The sequence below is a fragment of the Rhinoraja longicauda genome, chromosome 31, assembly GCF_053455715.1.
Source record: "Rhinoraja longicauda isolate Sanriku21f chromosome 31, sRhiLon1.1, whole genome shotgun sequence".
In the NCBI taxonomy this organism is placed as follows: Eukaryota; Metazoa; Chordata; class Chondrichthyes; order Rajiformes; family Arhynchobatidae; genus Rhinoraja; species Rhinoraja longicauda.
The window spans coordinates 23,160,440-23,179,601 of NC_135983.1; the positions used below are offsets into that span (position 1 = coordinate 23,160,440).

Consider the following 19,162-nt stretch of genomic DNA (forward strand, 5'->3'; position numbering starts at 1 on the left):
ACAAACATAAATGCCTACATTGATTTCCAAGTCAAATTTGTCAAAGTTGGGGTCATCTTGGTCTTTGAAATCTTGCCGTGGTATTCCTGCCTACATATTTCTGGTGATATGTGCCAAACATAACACTTTGCTACTTGATGCTGCGGTACAGAAGCCAAAAGAATGTCAACTGTCAAATGTTTAGCATTCACATGTGGAGTGAATATCTGAGGGCATGACAAGGCACCTCAAAGTGCAGGTGTTCATAGGAGCACTTATATCCGCATAGAAAACTTCTTAAATTACTCTGTTTTTAACAAATTTTCTACGCGGATATAAGTGCTCCTATGAATCATTTTTGATCTTATAGACCTAGCTTCTGATCAGTGAACATATTAACACTTAGCTTATTGTAGGATTTCTTCTGCCATTTCTTAATTTTCAAAGGGAGCTTGTAGAAAACATCTCAGCGTCTGCTACCAGACATTCAAGTTTGAGTCAGTATATTTGAGATTTGTTTGATGGAGGGTTGTGTAATGCTCTGCCTTGCCAAGAGTTAATGGCACCTGCCATGATTCATACTAATGCTGTTGAACATCTCTCACCAGAAGTGAATTATGGGCTCTGGACAAATGATGATGTCTCAATCTGAAAACCAGGTAGACACCATTTGGGTACACAGAATTATTACACTACGAAGTATGAACTTTCATAATGATTGATGCTCTCTTACAGAAATATGAATGAATATGATTTTATATGTTCAATAGCACTTTTTTTCTTTGCCAGTATGTCAGAAATTCTAGTTGCAAGCTGATCATAAATATGTGTGCAGTAATTTTGCTGAGAGGCAGTTAATAAATGACAAAAAAGCAGCATTCATGTAAAAATTTAAAATACTTTGGATATACATAATGTGAACTTTGCTTTAGGCGTGTAATGTATATGAAAGCAACTATAATCTGTATAAGCACATAATAATCATGCAGGAGTTTCAGTTCATCCAATATCACAATGACCATGGATGCACAGGTCAGACTAATCCTATTACTTATAAACACATTTTCACTGCAGAGTAAACTTATGCAGAGATTAGTCTTGACAAATCTAAAAAATCCCTTTGATTACAACCCACTGTGAAAACATTTCTTTCATTCTGAAATGGATAGAAGGCAAATATACTGATCAAGCTGTTTGGGAAGTGTATATTGCCACTGTGAAGGAGATGTATTGGAATTTCTTTATTTAGGGTTTCAATGGTTAGATTTCACTGTTTCACCAAAACATCCAAAATCTATGAAACTTTGGTCCATACAAAGAAAATGAATAAAGTCTTCTATTTATTTGGTGTCTATCATGACCTCAGAATATTTCAACCAATTCCCAGCTGCAAATTCCCCGAGGGCTTTTTTGAACCGCCATTGCTATTTTGGTAGAACTCCCACTTATATAATCAACTTTCCTCTGCTCCACTGGGAAAATCTACTGATTCCCAACTATTAATTGTGTTCTGAAATGGGAAATGAACCACGACCACCTGACTTAAGCTAAACATCCCTTGCCAAGCCTGACACCAAGTAGTGAAATGCTGAGAAATGCTTGTGAACAAAAGTCAATGCTCCATATAAGTAAATTATTATACTTTAGCTGCAGGGACTTAAGTAAAAGGGCTAGTCTCGTATACCAGATATATTAATTACAAATTATTTATAATTGTATTATTAAATAATACTAATATATTATATAAATATACAAGGTATACTATATATTTCAATTATACAGTAAGTTGTGGTTCTGAAGCACAACTTTTTTAAAAAGTCTACAGGTTACCTGTTGTGCAAGTAGAACTGCAAGGTTCATGAGACGACAGTTTCCATCGATACATGTCTGCAGGACTCACTCCCAGGCCCTTTCTCAGCAGCTTGAGTCTGTTCCTGAAAGAAAGCAATGGAGAAAGAAATTAGACCTGAAGCAATGTAAAGCGAAGGAAGCACTGCACAAACATGTGAGTTACAAACCTACCTGTCTTGCTGTTCAAGAAGAACTCCAAGACCCGTTACAAGCAGAGCTTCAGCTGGCTAGAAACAGAGAGAATGTAATAAAAATACCCAGCTTTAAAAAAAACAAAAGACCATTTAAATATCAGACAGAGGCACTTTTTTAAATATCATGTGTTATGACTGATATTCCAATATCAATATACCGGCCCAACAGATGACTGATTTAATGGAGATACTTTCACTGTTGAAATTGTTTCTGACTGTAATACTGAAACTTTCAAATTACAATATTTTGGTTAAATATCATATTGCACCTATGATTAAATATGCCTTTACAGATTTCTGCTTCAATTTGATATAGCTGTAAAAGATTTAACTATGTGCATAATATTTAGGCAAATTTGTTACTGCACATATCTCCATATACAATCTCTAGACAGCAGAAGCTCTGATATGAACGACAAACAAGGAAAAGCACTGATTCCAGGAACATCATCACTGATGCACAGCAGCTTGAAATTCACGTCCTCAGGAATGGCTCACTATCTATGCACAGAGCTTCTTGTACAAACTTCTGTGGGCATTGCTCTTATTGAGATTTGTAAAACACTGCGATGTGAAGTTTGGTGCAAGAATAAGAAACGTTCCTGACGTTCTAACTTTGGTCATGCCTTCCCATTACCTTGCTGTGAGCATAACACTGCTGGTAGGCTCTGACAAGACTTTCAATAGAGTGTACAAATCTGACTTCCCTAGATTTAGGGCTACATAAAATTGAATTCACATCAAATTTACATTTAGTCCTTCGCAGGCTTCAGTCAAGTTCGCAACTATTTAAACGATGGAAAACTGCTAATAAAGGCCATGTGAATTGGTTCTTTTAGAATTTGGATTCTCCGTGTTTATTTAGTTAAATTTGCTGGAGACACTGTTTGAAGCAGTGTTAATCTGACGATTTACTATTTTAGTTAAAGGTGGCACTGAATGTGCTTGCAGTAAGTGTCAATATTAGGTTTTGTTAAGACTGCATAATGAAAGTACTAAAAATCTCCATCTATTCAGATTTGGATTCCAAGCAGAGAGCTGCAGATTTTCTGGCAAATCTATATGACAGTGTATCTTCGAAGTTGCACGGGCAGCATCCAGGTGTGCTTAGCTGAAGGGTGGAATATTTTTGGCAGTGACCTCAAACAACATATAATATTTTGCAGGCATATATCTTTGTATAAGGGTAGGAAGGAACTGCAGACAGACACAAAATGCTGGAGTAACTCAGCGTGCAGGCAGCATCTCTGGAGAGAAGGACGTTTCGGGTTGAGACCCTTCCAAAGAACTGCAGATGCTGGTTGACAAAATGTGCAGGAAGGAACTGTAGAGAAGGAATGCCTTCATTCAGTCCGCCTTGGCCTACGTGATCGCCCAGTTGCCAAACACTTTAACTCCCCTTCTCATTTCCATACTGATCTTTCTATCCTGGGCCTCCTCCATTGCCAGGGTGAGGCCAAACGCAAATTGGAGGACCAGCACCTCATAATTTGCTTGAGCAGCTTGCAACCCAGCAGTATGATTTATCTAACTTTAAGTAGCCCTGGCATTCCCTCTCTCTGTTCCTCCACCATCCGAGTCATCATACTAGTTTCACTGTTGTCCTGTTGAGTTTCACTGCCTGTATAACTTGTTATCACCTCGCCCATAGCCAACAGTGGACCATTGTGGGCTCCACCTTTACTTGTTCATCGTTACTTTTTGCATATCTTTCATTCATTTGTTCTATATCTCTCTATATCGCAGTCGATATCTCTTGTTTCCCTTTCCCCTGACTCTGTCTGAGGAAGGGTCTCAACCCGAAACGTCACCTGTTCCTTTTCTCCAGAGATGCTGCCTGATCTGCTGAGTTACTCCAGCTTTTTGTTTCTATCCTTTTATAGGGAATCTAAAAAAGATGGTATTCTTAGGGAATCTACCAATCATCTATCAGTCACTTGGCATGCACCAGCCTTTCTTCAACATTTTCAAAAATATACCCCATCGAGTCCTGCTGGCAGCACTTCCCAGGCAAAGGTAGCAAGAAAATGCTACTAAATGATCTAATATTGCCACTGGTGAGGATACAATAAGGAAATATAAATTTCCAGGATCAATATTTCCAGAGCTTCTTGATTCCCTGTGTGCCCCTTGTTTTGTGGAATTTCACTCATCTATTAATGTACTCACTATCAATGTCATATTTAGCTCCTTGGTTCAATAAAAGACTGAATCTCTCAAGATTTTACAAGTAGGGTTGTTACACCATTTACCAAATAGAGCTTGCTTTTCCAGCTTTTTGATATTGCTGAATGATACCTGACTGCATGACTCAAGCACAAGAGCCCAAGCATTGTAAAGCATTGTACAGTTGTAGGTCAGATACAATTTAGAGCTGACAGCTTTTCACACCATTTCTTGGCAAGAGAGCAGTAATGCAGGTTTCTATTTGATTACTTGAATGTCACTGAACAATAGCAGCCAAAGGATATTTGTGGCCTTCAACAGGAACTAATGCATGTAACATTTGGCAAGAAATGGTGCAATTCTCAATAGATTTTTTTGATAATAAAATTTCAGAGCATCAAGAGATTAAACAATGTAAAATCACAACTCTGTCAATTATTTTAACTTACCGTAATTTGTGTGTTCGGTTTGCATGTTGAATAATGTGCATAATTGTTTCATTGGAGATGAGAATCTCTGCAGATGTGTTAAAAGCTTTGCCAAAAGTCAGTTCCAAAAATGTGTCATTAATTCTGTAGCTCCCCAACTTTTCGTTTCCGTCATAATACATCGGGAAACTAGCAGCAGTGGACTCCGCATTATGAGTCACATTTACACCAAATTCAGTTTGTTCCTTTATATTTGAAGAACGTCCATTAGCATGTGTGTCTGTCAAATGATTCTCCGAGGTAAATATATATTCTTGTGTGGTCAACTTTGAATCTGTGTAATCTATTGCTGTGTAATCATTGTCTTCAACACTGTTAAGTTGGGTGTTATTTTTAATGTCTGTAGCAAAATAGGAAAATAGATTAGGCCAAGTAAATATTATCACCCAAGATTATTTACATAATCTGTCATGAAGCTCCTCACACAGGAAATGTTGCACAATATGGAAGAAGACACTCAGAGATAATTAAAAAAAGCAAGAGAAAAAACAAGTGGGAGAATTAAAAGATTTTTCATATCACACATGAAATGTTCCCTCAAATTTTCTGGAACCCAGTCCTTTGTTTTGATGCAAAATCTCACCTTCTGATTCAGGCTCTGGACCTTCCCCATTATAGATTGTGTTGGTCACATCATAATCAGCCAGATTTTGCTCTGGTCTCAACATCTGGTTTTCCTTTCTTGTAATTCCTTTTAACAGTTTCTCACTATAACTTGCATTGGTATAAACAACACCCGTACTCTCATCTCTGTCTAAGTCGGTCCGTTCATCATTTTCTTTGCCTTCAACATCTGATCCAGGCGTAAGATACGAATCAATTGAAGGTCGAAGTCGTTTGAAGTGTAGAATCCGTGGCATTGTGTACTCGAAGGAAATATAAGGATTCTTGCCACTTTGAATTAACAACTGTGAATGTAATAAAATCTATTAGAATATGGCGAGCACAGAGGGAGCATTGTGGCGGGAACGCGAAGGAGTCCCGCCAAAAACTAATCGGACACGAGTTGCGTGCACTAGACGTGTTTATTCTCTCCAATACAGCTCCCTACTCCACGCCTAGTCACGGCCCCAGTGGATAGGACAATAAATGGTTGTGCAAGATATAACGGACATTTATAAGACATGACCTTAGAGGAAATCAAATATAAATGGAGACATACAAGATAACAAGAGGAGATAATTGTTAAACTGATTAAACTTGGAGAGGATAAAACAGTATGTGCTCTGGATGAAGTGTCGATATTAAAAGAAGCTAAAGAGGCAGCAACATCCTATTGTATGAATGTAGAACCTCATAAAAACACTGGATAGTGAAAATGACTGAAAAATAACAAATGCTGTCCCTGTATCATAAAAAGACTGACCAATTCCAACTGGTAAAAAAGATTCTTTAGGTGAAAGCCCGCTAGAAACTTAAAATGAAGAACAATCAACAAAGTTTTCAGAAAGGAAGAATATTCTTGACCAATCTTTCTCATTATAGGATAATGCTGCAGAAGTAATATAGCTAATTGAGCTGCAACTTCATATCTCAAACGATGTCTACGTGAAATATATACTTTTTCTCTGTGAACACGTGAGTTTCTTCTGGGTGCTTGGGTTTCCTCCCACATGTGTGAGCTGGTAGGTTAATTGGCCATTATCAATTGACCCCAGTAGATAAGTGCTTAATAGAATTTAGAGGCAGTTGAGAGGAAACATTGGGAGAAAAAGGATTAGTCTAAATGAGTCCTTGATGTTAGCACATTCTCAGTGAGCTGATGGACCTGCTTTCATACAGAATGAATTTATGCCTCCTGTTAATACAAAGGATCAACAAAAACCTTTGAAGGCTGAGAGTGTGGTGACCTCCTTTCTGCAAAATGCGCCCAAGCCAAGCAACTCTACGTGCTGGTCCCAGAAGTGGATCTGCAATCATTCATTACAATCGCTCCACTCTTTTAAACCTCTACTCCAATCTATACAATAATTAGTCCAAACTAAATACAAAAACAAGGGAACAGATAGGGACACTATCAGAATTGGGCAGCAGATTAGTAAGGCAATAAAATAGCAAATTAAGCAATGGGGGTCCAATTCTACAGGAATATAATTGAAAAACCACGCTAAAATGAATGCTGATTTGATCATTGAGTTGACAATGCACTGTTCTGCCATCCATATTATGAAAACAGTAGATTGCCATCAGGAAAGAATAAAAAAACATATTACAACCATATTTATAACCATCAGGAAGGGACGAACAGCCTGGGATAAGGAGGAAGAATGATCTTTTTAGGTAAGTAAATTAATTGATGGATTTGAAGATATTTTCACTTGTGGAGGAGACCAAAAGGAAAGACCATAAATACAAGACAGTCACAAGTAAATACAGTAAGGAATTTAGGATTAATGCCTTTTGTCAAAGTGAACTAGAGAAGGCGGCCTTGGCTAATGGACAAGGCAAATAACAAGACAAGGAGATGCTGATAATGTAAGATGAAAAGAACATCTGCTGTTTGTGTGGAACACAAATGCTGGCATTGAAATATTCAGTCAAAGGGTTTAATTCTATGCTGTAGATGAAACATTATAAATTTGCATAATAAACTATTTGCACTTCCGGGATTACGAAGTACAACACACTAATCTGCACAGAAGTTCTCAAAGAATACAATCAATGTGAGAATGTGGCCTACTGAGTTTCTACCTATTCTCCATTTCATGCTAATTGAGACTAGTTTTCAACACATTGGACATTATATCTGGGTCTTAACTCTTAGTGGCCATTGGTCTCAGCCATGCAGTTCGATAGTCATAAATTATAGTATTAAAGTTTTCATGAAACGGTGACATTTATTCTTGACGATACCATCTTATTAAAGTTACCACACCCTTCTATTCATTTGTCTATTAAAATAGTAAAGTCTGAGGCAAATATTGGGCTTCAGTTTTATGTTTTACTGTGAAGCACATTAACAGAGTGATTATTATGACAATGAAAATTTGCATCAGTCGTGTAACTGGGTCAGAATTTGACCAAGTCAGTGGGAACATGCAATGTGGACCAAGGACAATGCAATGCAGGGTTGGGATTAGAGAGCCAAGATCATGGAAGCTGATTAAGTTTGAAAATCCTGTAGGTAAGATAGGGAGGATCAGGGATAAAGAGGACCTAAAGGATTTATTCATAGGCAAGTTACTTATTTTCTTTGTTATGGGTGATCCCCAAGGCTGACTTTCTTAAGTGTTGACAGTTTAGTTATTAGCTATTATATGGGGCAATCCACCACTGGAGAGTATCCGATGCACTTCAGTAAGTTAGGATATAGATGTTAATTCAAGCACAAATCTCATCCCTGGATGGCCAATGCAATGGGCATTTCTGATTTGACCATCCAGATCCTGGCCTGGGAAATTAGGTACGTAGTTTTTCTGGGTTATTCTTAAATATCATTAAACACATGCTTATTAACTGTTTGACAGGAGGTGAATAGGAGTGGTTGAATGGATTTTCATATTTTATGCTCTGCCTAAATATGGCTTGTTTGTTCGGGGGGGGGTGCACATAAAACCAGAAAACAAATAGGATAGTGTGCACGTAAAACCAGAAAACAAATCCTGAAGTATCTGCCATTTTGATTGACGACAATCAGTATAACCAGAAACAATACTTCAGCTATTTCAGAAGGGAAAGAACTAGTTAACATTTTACAAATTACAGCACCACTATTTTGATAGATGTTCACTAAATAATTTGTTACTTAAAATTTGTGACTTTTTATTTGAAACTAGACGGGAGTCAACTAGTTGGGTCCAAATCTCTCCGGCGGGCGCGGCAACCCCCGTTGGGTGCAAACCTCTCCTGCGGGCCCGACAACCCTCCCCCAACTGATCCAAAACTCTCCTGTGGGCCTTGTAACCCTCCGTGCAAACCTGTCCTGCGGGTGCGGCAACCCCCGTTGGGTGCAAGCCTCTCCTGCGGGCCCGGCAACCCTCTCCCAACTGACGTTCCGTGGACCCATTGGCGGCCGGGGAGTGTCCCCCGGGGCCATGGGCGGGCGAAGGAGGACAGGGAGCCACTCACCTTGGCCCTGGGCGGCCACTGCGTTGGCCAGAGCGAGCCGTGGACCCGTTGGGTGGAAAACTCTCCTGCAGCGGCAGCTCGGTGGCCATGGCCATCTTGTTTGACCCTCTGCCGCCGCACTGCACCACGGGAGGAAGGTCAGGCGCGGGGCATGCCGGGACGGGCGCCGGTCCTCCCGGCGGGGAGGGGGGAGTGCATTTATTAAAGTTTATTAAGTTAATTGTTTTTTAAATGTAACGAAACTTGGTATTTGCACGCCCCAGGACAATGGTGACTAAGGTGGGCCTAAATGTTTCGCGCTATCGTGTACCGTTTTGGCTGTATCTCGCGTACAAACCAACAAATATGTATATAAATATACAAGAGGAGAGTTTTAGTAATAGATATAGATTATTGAAGTTATACCAGTATATTAAGTCCCAGATTTGTAGGTCCTTGAGCCACAATATATTCAAGACCAGTTTCAAATATGTCCATTGGCCTTCTATATTTAAAAATTGTGCCAGCAAGTAGGATGTTTCTTGGGCCTTCTACCTTCAGATCACCATTCACAAAGAAGTTTCCAAACTCATCAGCAATAGCTGCACCAAAAATAAAAGCACAGGTAAAACTCATTTTTTCCTGCAGCATGTACCAATTTTGGCTTTCACAGCAAGAGAGAAAAAACAAAAGTTGGAAATAACACTGGACTGCGCACTGTTCCAGGTAGATTTAGATTTAGAGATACAGCGCGGAAACAGGCCCTTCGGCCCACCGAGTCCGTGCCGCCCAGCGATCCCCGCACATTAACACTATCCTACACATACACTAGGGACAATTTTTACATTTACCCAGTCAATTAACCTACATACCTGTACGTCTTTGGGGTGTGGGAGGAAACCGAAGATCACGGAGAAAACCCACGCAGGTCACGGGGAGAACGTACAAACTCCGTACAGACGGCGCCCTTAGTCAGGATCGAACCTGAGTCTCCGGCGCTGCATTCGCTGTAAGGCAGCAACTCTACCGCTGCGCCACCGTGCGATGAATTAGGCCAGACTTCAGAAGGTTTTGATGAACAGTCAGTGACCTTAAACATCACTTCTGTTTCTGTCTATGGAAACCATCTTGCCTGCTAAGCATTTCCAGCATTTTTTGTATTTACATTACGAGTGACAGTTAACTGCACAAGCTTGCAAACCAAATTAATATTGGCGTTGATGTAAGAAGATGGGCTTCCACTGTTTCCTATATTCTACTTTTAAGGTTAAGGAGGAAGCAATAAAGATGACACAAAAAGATTTTTTTCAGTGTTTCTCTCATATGGGAGAAAATGAAAAAAAAATCAAACACAGGTTTCAATAGTGCCTGAAAATTGTGAACTAAATCTCACTATTTTGACTGACTACTTCTGGTTGCTATTCACCCTTGCTGACCTGATATCATGTCTGCAGCTACTGCACGCAGCATGAAATCATAACTTATGCAAAGTTCGTTTGAGCTTGACATCACCTACCCCACCACTGTGAAAAGCTTAACGTGGAACAAAATAATGCTTCATAAGTAATCGATGAAACAGTTAAGTACTTACCTTTTATCAACCAGTCTCGATTGCGAAAATACAAGTATTTCCACATTCCCTATAACTCTTCTCTTTATATATGCATGCTTATTTTCCAAGTTGGAATTATAATACTTAACAAAACATTTCAGATTTAATAAGGAATACATTAGGATTGTCGAAATTAGACTGGTTGATCTTAGCAACGATGAACCGCATAATAAGCAAACTAAAATGAGCCAGTGTTAGCAGACAACTCTAGCATACAATACACTGAAAGAATATAACAAGCACAGCTGTTTCTATACATACCCAGAACATCATCTGATTGTTTTCTTTCAATTATCTGTATATCTGTTGCACCAACTGGGATATGTGTTATGAGGGAATAACCTAGGAAATTTGACACACTTTGAGTTCAAAGTCTATGATAAACTAATCTAGAAATATTTTAAGAAAATATAAACTTATTAAAATGCCCGAGAATAAAATATGATACAAGATATTCAGGGGCTAAGAGTGCAATAATAGGTATCTGATGATCTGCTTCTCCAGATCAAAGTGCATGGAAAGATCTTATATAGGAATATAGAAGCTTGTGCAGATTGAATGCAGTCAATTAATGCACACAAATTACACCACGTTATTAAATATCCTCCACCAAACACCGTAATTGAAGTGGTATAAATGGGAAGGCTTTATAGAAAAAAGCTTTCTTTTTTTGTGGTTTTGAATTCAGTTTGCCCTGCTTTTCCTCACTTCCCCTTCAATTCAACAAGTTTTCAACTTAATTGTCAACTTAATCTGAACATTACCACTAGAACATCAAAAAACAATGTTGATTAGTAGAACGTATTATTAGATAAAATAGTGCATTACACATAAGAGGTAGGAACCAAGAGAGCAGGCTGTCATAGAGTTACAGAGCAGAGAAAACAAAGTGCGAGAACCAAGGTGATCAAGAAAGTCGCACAAATGTACGAATAAGGTTAAAAGAACACATTTGCTGGAAATAAACAGCATATTTTTGTAACATGCACATGTAACTATCTGACAATTTAAATAAAGTTAGTAAGTATTTCACTGGATGTTTGATTAAACTAAAATATGCATATTCATAAGATCTTTCCATTTAAAAACTTGTTGGTTATAATGAACAGAGACCATTTGGTCAGCTATGTTGTGTTTAACACCCACTGCTCCATTCTCATCCTGTAGCCTGCTTTTATCTTGGGTTCAAACATTCATTAAAATTTTGTGTTAGAGGTGCATTCATTTCTTCTGGCAGTCAGTACCCAAGCAAATTTTGAATACATTTCTCCCAATCTCACTCCTCAACTAGTGGTAGTAATTTTAAATTGACGATGCTCCTTGTTACTAATACCAATTTTAAAAATATATAGTTTATGGGGTATGAACATCCCTTGCAAGGACAGCATTTACTGCCCATCCTTAATGACCCATGTAAAGGTGGTTGTGAGCTGCTGCCTTGACCCACTGTAAATACTGCTGGCAGAGCTGTTAGATAAGATCATGGATTACTTCCACATCAGGAAGATATGCACGTTAGAGAAAAGTGGCAAGTGGAACCTAATGCAGATAAGTATGAGGCAATGTATTTAGGGAGGTGCTATGAGGTGAGGGAATGCACAACAAAATGCATGATATTGACTGGTATGAACAGAAGCTTTAGGTGCTTGTCAACAGATCTTTAAGAGTAGCAGGAGTTGAAAAGGCATACAAGAGGTTTCTCTTTCTAAATAGAGACATGGAATACAGGAGCTCAAGTGATGTGTTTAATTATAGTTCATAGTAAAAATGTGATTGTATTAGAGAAGGGTGACATGAGATTTACAAGGATGTTGTCAGGATTGGAACATTTTAGTTCAAGACTGGAAAGATGGGATTGCTTTCTTTGAAAAAGAGGTGGCTGAGGAGAGACTTAATTGGTTATATTATATTATGAGCAGCCTAGATAAACAGGAAGGATTTTTTTCCCTTGGCGCGTTGGTAAAACCCGGGACATAAATTTACAATATTTGGTGGATGAAGGGAAATGAGGAAAATCCTTTTCCTCTTGTAGGTCGTTGACGATTGTAATGGTGATAGATATAAAAACCTATCAACAGCTTGCATATGTATTTGAAGGCCAATTGCTGGAACGTTCAATTTAATTGGGCTCTTTTATGAGTAGAAAGTAATAAATGCCTTCTTTCTGTGCTGTATATTTTAAAAATTGTCTAATTTAATAAACTCTTCTAACAGCAACAACATATTTCTTGTCAATGACCATCAGAAATCCACCAGTCAGGTAAATGTATTATATTCATAAGACTGCCGTGATAGATTATGAGACAGTCATCCATTCCCAAGATCTGAGCCCTAACACAATTTTCATGGCTGATTAAAGAGTGACAAGGGATACTTTCCATTAGCATGACTTCTGAAAACCACTGTTAAACCACTAGATAACAATTCATCCAGTAGAATGTTTCTGACTGCACCACATAACCATGGGCTATGGGTCACCATATGGTGTTTGGGATAAAGGGAGGAGGAAGGGCTGGTGGGGACCACAAAAGCTGGCTTCTGGCAATCTTTTCTTGCTAATGATTGCCAATGCACTCCCTTAGAAATATGGCTGAGCGTACTCATTCTTCTTTTGAGAAATGGACCCAAGAGCATCGAGACACTTAACAAATTCCTTTCAGCTGAGGAGCCAAAAATCAGCATGATATCTGCATATGCTTCAGCTGGAGCAGTTTCCCATTCCATGAAAGCTGCAATAATTTGAATATAAAGTGTTGTTTTTAGCCATCAGACACCACAAGATCCCATAGATTGCTGGCTAGAATTTACAAATTTCTGCACATTTGAGAAGATGGGCTCCAGGTAGAAGGTGGATTTTATCTCTCCCTATAATAATTTCTCTCCTACCAATAATTTTCCTCGGGCTATTGTGTCAAATATTTGACTTGTCACGCCTATTGTCTTTTTCTCACTCATTTAATTCTTATGCAGCAATGCCAATATGTGACTTTGTAATGCCTGCTGTGATCTTTTGCCATGCGTGGCTGCTGCCCCCTGGTGTCCCATTGTGAGGTACTTTCATCTAACTTGCAGCTCATACCCGAATCTTGTCTCTCGGCTGATTCCTGATGTGGTACTACGGTTGCGATGCACTTTTAAATTTTTCCTCTCCTCTTTGGGGGTGAGGTGTCTGTCTTGAAACTGAACTTGCTACAGTGTGCGGGAAGGTTTGAAGAATGTGAGAGAGATGGAGCTTACTCCTAACAGCTTGCGATGTTAAATTTGTAAAAGTTAGGGGTAGGACACGTAGCTAACACACAAATGTCTGTGTGATGAAACTACCAGAAGCTTAGAAATTAGGATAGGTTTCAACGATTCATGAGACAAGAACAGTTAAGCATCTGTGGTGAAACCGCAGATAACATATATCTTACATGTTCCTTGCTCTGTTTCTGACCAAAGATCCTTCCCTTCCCCTCTCAGTCAAGAGGTCGGCGAGTAATAACGGGAAGAATTATTATTCTACTGTGTACCATGTAAAATAAATAAATTAAATATATATTTGAGTATTAATTGCAATAACATCCAATTGTCTGGAAAAAAATTGCAACTCCAACATTCCCAAAATCCTGAAGGTGTGAGATTAATGTAATTTTACTATATACTTAGACAATGGATGAAGCTTGTTGATGTTGTAATGTTGTCGTTCGCAGTGCAGTTATTGGGAATCTGAGTTAGATTCAACCAAGTTCCTCTTAATCTTTAATTTATTAATGCACCGTGCACTTGAAATTGCACAGGTGAGGGAACATGATCAACCTTTGATGTTATGTTTTTTGTGGTAGTTGTTGTAACAGTACGTTGTCACATGATGAACAGAACGATCACACAGCAAAAGACCTCACGTAAGACTAACGAAGAAAGCAAAATGGAGGAAAAATACATTTTTAAATCACCGTCACTGGATCAGTAAGAGTAGTCTCTATCCTTTGCAGTGCATCAAGTTTAAACTCTTGTCACATAGCTAAACGGCACCTTTGCTATTGGTTATATCCAAAATGTCATAATTCCAATAAATTAACTTTGATCAAGAATAGCACATTTGCAGCTGAGCTCTTACCCGTTTGAGCCGCTCTTTTCCTATAGTTTCCAGTAACTCGTATACAACTGCTTCCATTGCCCTGACAAATACCACATTTGTCTAAGGTCAGGGTGGAAAAAAGAACTCCATCACATCCTATGGGCTGCAGAATACAAAGTGGTTTTGAAAAATTGAGTCACAAAGGTTATAACTTTCTGAATTCTAACATTTATCGCTTCATGTTACATTAACAACCTCACACCCTCCAGCTACACAGACTCCTCTGTATTCCCCGTATTTACAAGATGTTCCATCCCGTGCTGGGACCATCAGCTGTCTCTGTCCATCTGTTGTAGTACACTGAAGATCACAAGGCTTGCTTGAGATGTGCACATAATCATCTACAAGAAATGAATAAGAACAATTTATTACATGTCTCATATTACATGAAGCACATAACAAAAATAAATCACTACCGCCCCCTCCCCTGACATCAGTCTGAAGAAGGGGCTCGACCCAAAACGTCACCTCCCGCGACCCCTGCCCTGACATCAGTCTGAAGAAGGGGCTCGACCCAAAACGTCACCTCCCGCGACCCCTCCCCTGACATCAGTCTGAAGAAGGGTCTTGACCCGAAAAGTCACCCTTTCCTTCTCTCCTGAGATGCTGCCTATCCCGCTGAGTTACTCCAGCATTTTGTGTCTACAAAAATAAATCAATTGGAAATGCAGTCACAATTTTGTATGCAAGGTATGGCTCAGAAGGTTAAGGACACCTGCAGAACAGAGCTATGCGATTTTGAATGCCACATGAAATAGTGAACTTAGCATGTTAGTTAAACATCTCAACGAGTAGAAATCCTGAATAAAGTCATGGATATCTTAACCTATCCTTGGATATATTATACAGATATAAACCTAGAAAAATTCTTAATTAATTCAATTTAATTGGAAGATGAAACTTAGGCCTTTGTAAATATACAAAATAACAATGTGAACTGTTGTAAGAGTTGCAGACCTCTTGTAAGATTTTTTTTTTAGGACCAAGTAAAGGTCCAAACATCCACCTGCTCTGTCACAGTACTTTACCGACAGCTTGGGTTGAAAAGGAGCAGCCCTCCCCCCACCCCTTCCGTCTGTACACTCATCATTTTCATCCACTTTTATCACATTTTCTGTCAAACCATATTAATTAGCACTGCCTCACATTTCAGCTTGCACTATTAAGGGGCGTTTCCATGGTGTGACTGAAAAGTTATTGTTTAATTGTTTATTTATTTGTTTTGTTGTTGCATTAATATTGTGCTTGTAAACCTTTAACAAGTAAGAATGTCATTGTTGCATTCCTGACATGTAACAATTAAAAACTCTTACTGGTCTGTGGAAACTAGACAGCTACAAATAAAAGGAATAATTTTCAAATGATTACAATAAAACATCTTCTCCCTGAATTTTCCAGGAACTTCTCAGCAATAAAAAATTAAAGAGGTCATGAAAAGAAAAACTGATAACAAAAGGCAACTCTTTCAAACAAGCATCAATAGACACACGAAGATGGACACAAAATGCTGGAGTAACACAGCGGGACAGGCAGCATCACTGGATAGAAGGAATGCGTGACGTTTGGAAGGGTCTTGACCCGAAGCATCACCCATTCCTTCCATCCAGAGATGTTGCCTGTCCCACTGAGTTACTCTCCATCTTCAGTGTGAACCAGCATATGCAGTTCCTTCCTCCACACATCAATAGACACACAATGCTGCCTTTTTTTTAAACTGCAATTCTATCTAAAAATTAGGCAGTACAGTGGCAAAGAATAGTATTTTGTTGACCCATATTTTCTTGAAACCCATTTTCCAAATGCAAATGCTGGCAACAATGATTTTCAGCTTTCTGTATCATTTTCCTCTTGTCCGGTCCCTTTATCACAACCCCTGGAACCCCACAGAGAGAGATGATGGCAGATTTAGGACATTGAGGACAAAGCCCAAGGAAGTCCACTTCTCCTTACAACAAATGAAATGGGCCCCTACTTTAGAAATCCTCAGGTTGTGTTAACATTTTAAATGATGTTGAATGTATTTTCCAGAATCTAAATCGGAAACCCTGCCATTCCAAATGTCAGACAAATCATGCTATGCGGCTGAAGGTATAAGTTGGACTAAAAGTAATCTAAGAGCAGCCCAAACATAGACTGTAGAGAAGACCAGATAAAAGATGCACATTTACCTATGTGTTTGAATTGATTTCCAGTATCAAGGATTGTTTTTAAATTGTCAGATGTGTAAACAGAAAAAAAATCCCATACTGCATACTGAGAGAGTGCAGCATAGGTTCACGAGGTTAATCCCCGGGATGGCGGGACTGTCATATGAGGAAAGATTGGGTTTGAGTTCACTGGAATTTAGAAGGATGAGAGGGGATCTTATAGAAACGTATAAAATTATAAAAGGACTGGGCAAGCCAGATGCAGGGAAAAATGTTCCCATTGTTGGGGGAGTCCAGACCATGGGGCACAGTCTAAGAATAAAGGGGAGGCCATTTGAAACTGAGATGAGAAAAAACTTTTTCACCCAGAGAGTTTTTAATTTGTTGAATTATCTGCCACAGAAGGCAGTGGAGGCCAATTCACTGGATGAATTTAAAAGAGAGTTAGAAAGAGCTCTTGGGGCTAGCGGAAGCAAGGGGTATGGGGAGAAGGCAGGCACAGGTTACTGATTGTGGATGATCAGCCGTGATCACAATGAATGACGGTGCTGGCTCGAAGGGCCGAATGGCTTCTTCCTGCACCTATTTTCTATGTTTCTACACATTGTTATAGTTATTAGAATGGGAGGTGACAAAACAGATTTGCAAATTGTTTCCCCGATATGTATGCAAAGCATTATTTATTGAGCACAGGCGGCAGAGAAATAAATTTGCATTGGTACATTTTTTTTCTTTAAAGTTTCCAACCATTTTAATTATATTATAAATAATATAGTAATAAATTTACATTTTTCAACTAAAGTTAATTTGCTTGAAGCAGATCACAAGTACATTCTCCTGTTCATTATTGTTTAAACAAAGGGGCTGATTAAACAAAATAAGTGTAACAAGCTTTCTCACCAGGGTACAGTGGTTTCCATTTGTAAGTCCTTCCACTATAAGTACGAGAGTTAAAAGATGAACATTGCTCATCGCGGAAGCTCCACCCATTAGCTGCGCAATCCTGCAACAGTTAATGAAATGCTTGCTTAAAGTACACATCTGAATAATCATGTTAAATCTGTTTTACGTAGTTAAATCACCAATTCATGTTGGTGTGGTTCAGACACAGCATTTGATAGGAATTGGTGTGAAAATGTCAAAGTGATTTTTAATTGCTATCTTTAAACTCAATGCATAGAATTTGATCACAATCGCTTCAATACTCCCAGGTGAACTGACTTTGGAGCACCAGTTTCAAAGGGCACTCTCCATTACGCTGCAGGCTAAGCCAATTTGAAAAGGCTAACATAGTTGCAAGGGAGGCTCTGCATGAGAAGGAATGTGCTGCTTACTGTACAAATTATGACCCAAGCACCTTGGTTGATGAGGCAATTCTCAGAGGAGAGATTGTCTACGCCAAGACTTCCAGGCTGACACCATGAACTGGAATGACTCGTATTGAACATTAATGGCATTCTGTGTATAAGCTGTATGTTCTAACGTGCTTGGCTAAGTGCCTTTTGAATACAATTGTACCTGCCTCTCCCACTTTCTATGACAGCTCGTTCCATGTGCACAACACCCTATGTATGAAAATGTTGTCCATCGGATCCCTTTTAAATCCTTCCCTTCTAATCTTAAACCCATGCTCCCAATTTTTAGTCTCCTGCACTCTGGGGAAAAGGCTGTGGCTATTCATCTTATCTATGCCCTTCATGATTTCATATACCTTTATGTCATCCCTCAGTCTCCTACAGTCCTAGCTAATCCAGTCTCTCCTTATAACCCAATCCATTGACAATAGGTGCAGGAGTAGGCCATTCAGCCCTTCGAGCCAGCACCGCCATTCAATGCGATCATGGCTGATCACTCTCAATCAGTACCCCGTTCCTGCCTTCTCCCCATACCCCCTCACTCCGCTATCCTTAAGAGCTCTATCCAGCTCTCTCTTGAAAGCATCCAACGAACTGGCCTCCACTGCCTTCTGAGGCAGAGAATTCCACACCTTCACCACTCTCTGACTGAAAAAGTTCTTCCTCATCTCCGTTCTAAATGGCCTACCCCTTATTCTTAAACTGTGGCCCCTTGTTCTGGACTCCCCCAACATTGGGAACATGTTTCCTGCCTCTAATGTGTCCAATACCCTAATTATCTTATATGTTTCAATAAGATCCCCCCTCATCCTTCTAAATTCCAGTGTATACAAGCCCAATCGCTCCAGCCTTTCAACATACGACAGTCCCGCCATTCCGGGAATTAACCTAGTGAACCTACGCTGCACGCCCTCCATAGCAAGAATATCCTTCCTCAAATTTGGAGACCAAAACTGCACACAGTACTCCAGGTGCGGTCTCACCAGGGCCCAGTACAACTGTAGAAGGACCTCTTTGCTCCTATACTCAACTCCTCTTGTTATGAAGGCCAACATTCCATTGGCTTTCTTCACTGCCTGCTGTACCTGCATGCTTCCTTTCATTGACTGATGCACTAGGACACCCAGATCTCGTTGAACTCCCCCTCCTCCTAACTTGACACCATTCAGATAATAATCTGCCTTTCTATTCTTACTTCCAAAG

General features: G+C 39.4%; 1 protein-coding gene across 1 annotated transcript in view; it reads right to left on the reverse strand.

The window, feature by feature from the left end:
* The window catches only part of LOC144608316 (ADAMTS-like protein 2), a 49,040-nt gene that overhangs the window by 18,041 nt on the left and 11,837 nt on the right, over positions 1 to 19,162 (reverse strand). Inside the window, exons 5-12 of the mRNA XM_078425950.1 lie at positions 17,505 to 17,607; positions 14,653 to 14,798; positions 14,437 to 14,560; positions 10,599 to 10,679; positions 9,152 to 9,327; positions 5,262 to 5,586; positions 4,640 to 5,018; positions 1,810 to 1,913 (exon numbers count right to left, since the gene is read on the reverse strand). Coding sequence (XP_078282076.1) covers positions 1,810 to 1,913; positions 4,640 to 5,018; positions 5,262 to 5,586; positions 9,152 to 9,327; positions 10,599 to 10,679; positions 14,437 to 14,560; positions 14,653 to 14,798; positions 17,505 to 17,607 — 1,438 coding nt within the window. The remainder of the gene's footprint in view (positions 1 to 1,809; positions 1,914 to 4,639; positions 5,019 to 5,261; positions 5,587 to 9,151; positions 9,328 to 10,598; positions 10,680 to 14,436; positions 14,561 to 14,652; positions 14,799 to 17,504; positions 17,608 to 19,162) is intronic.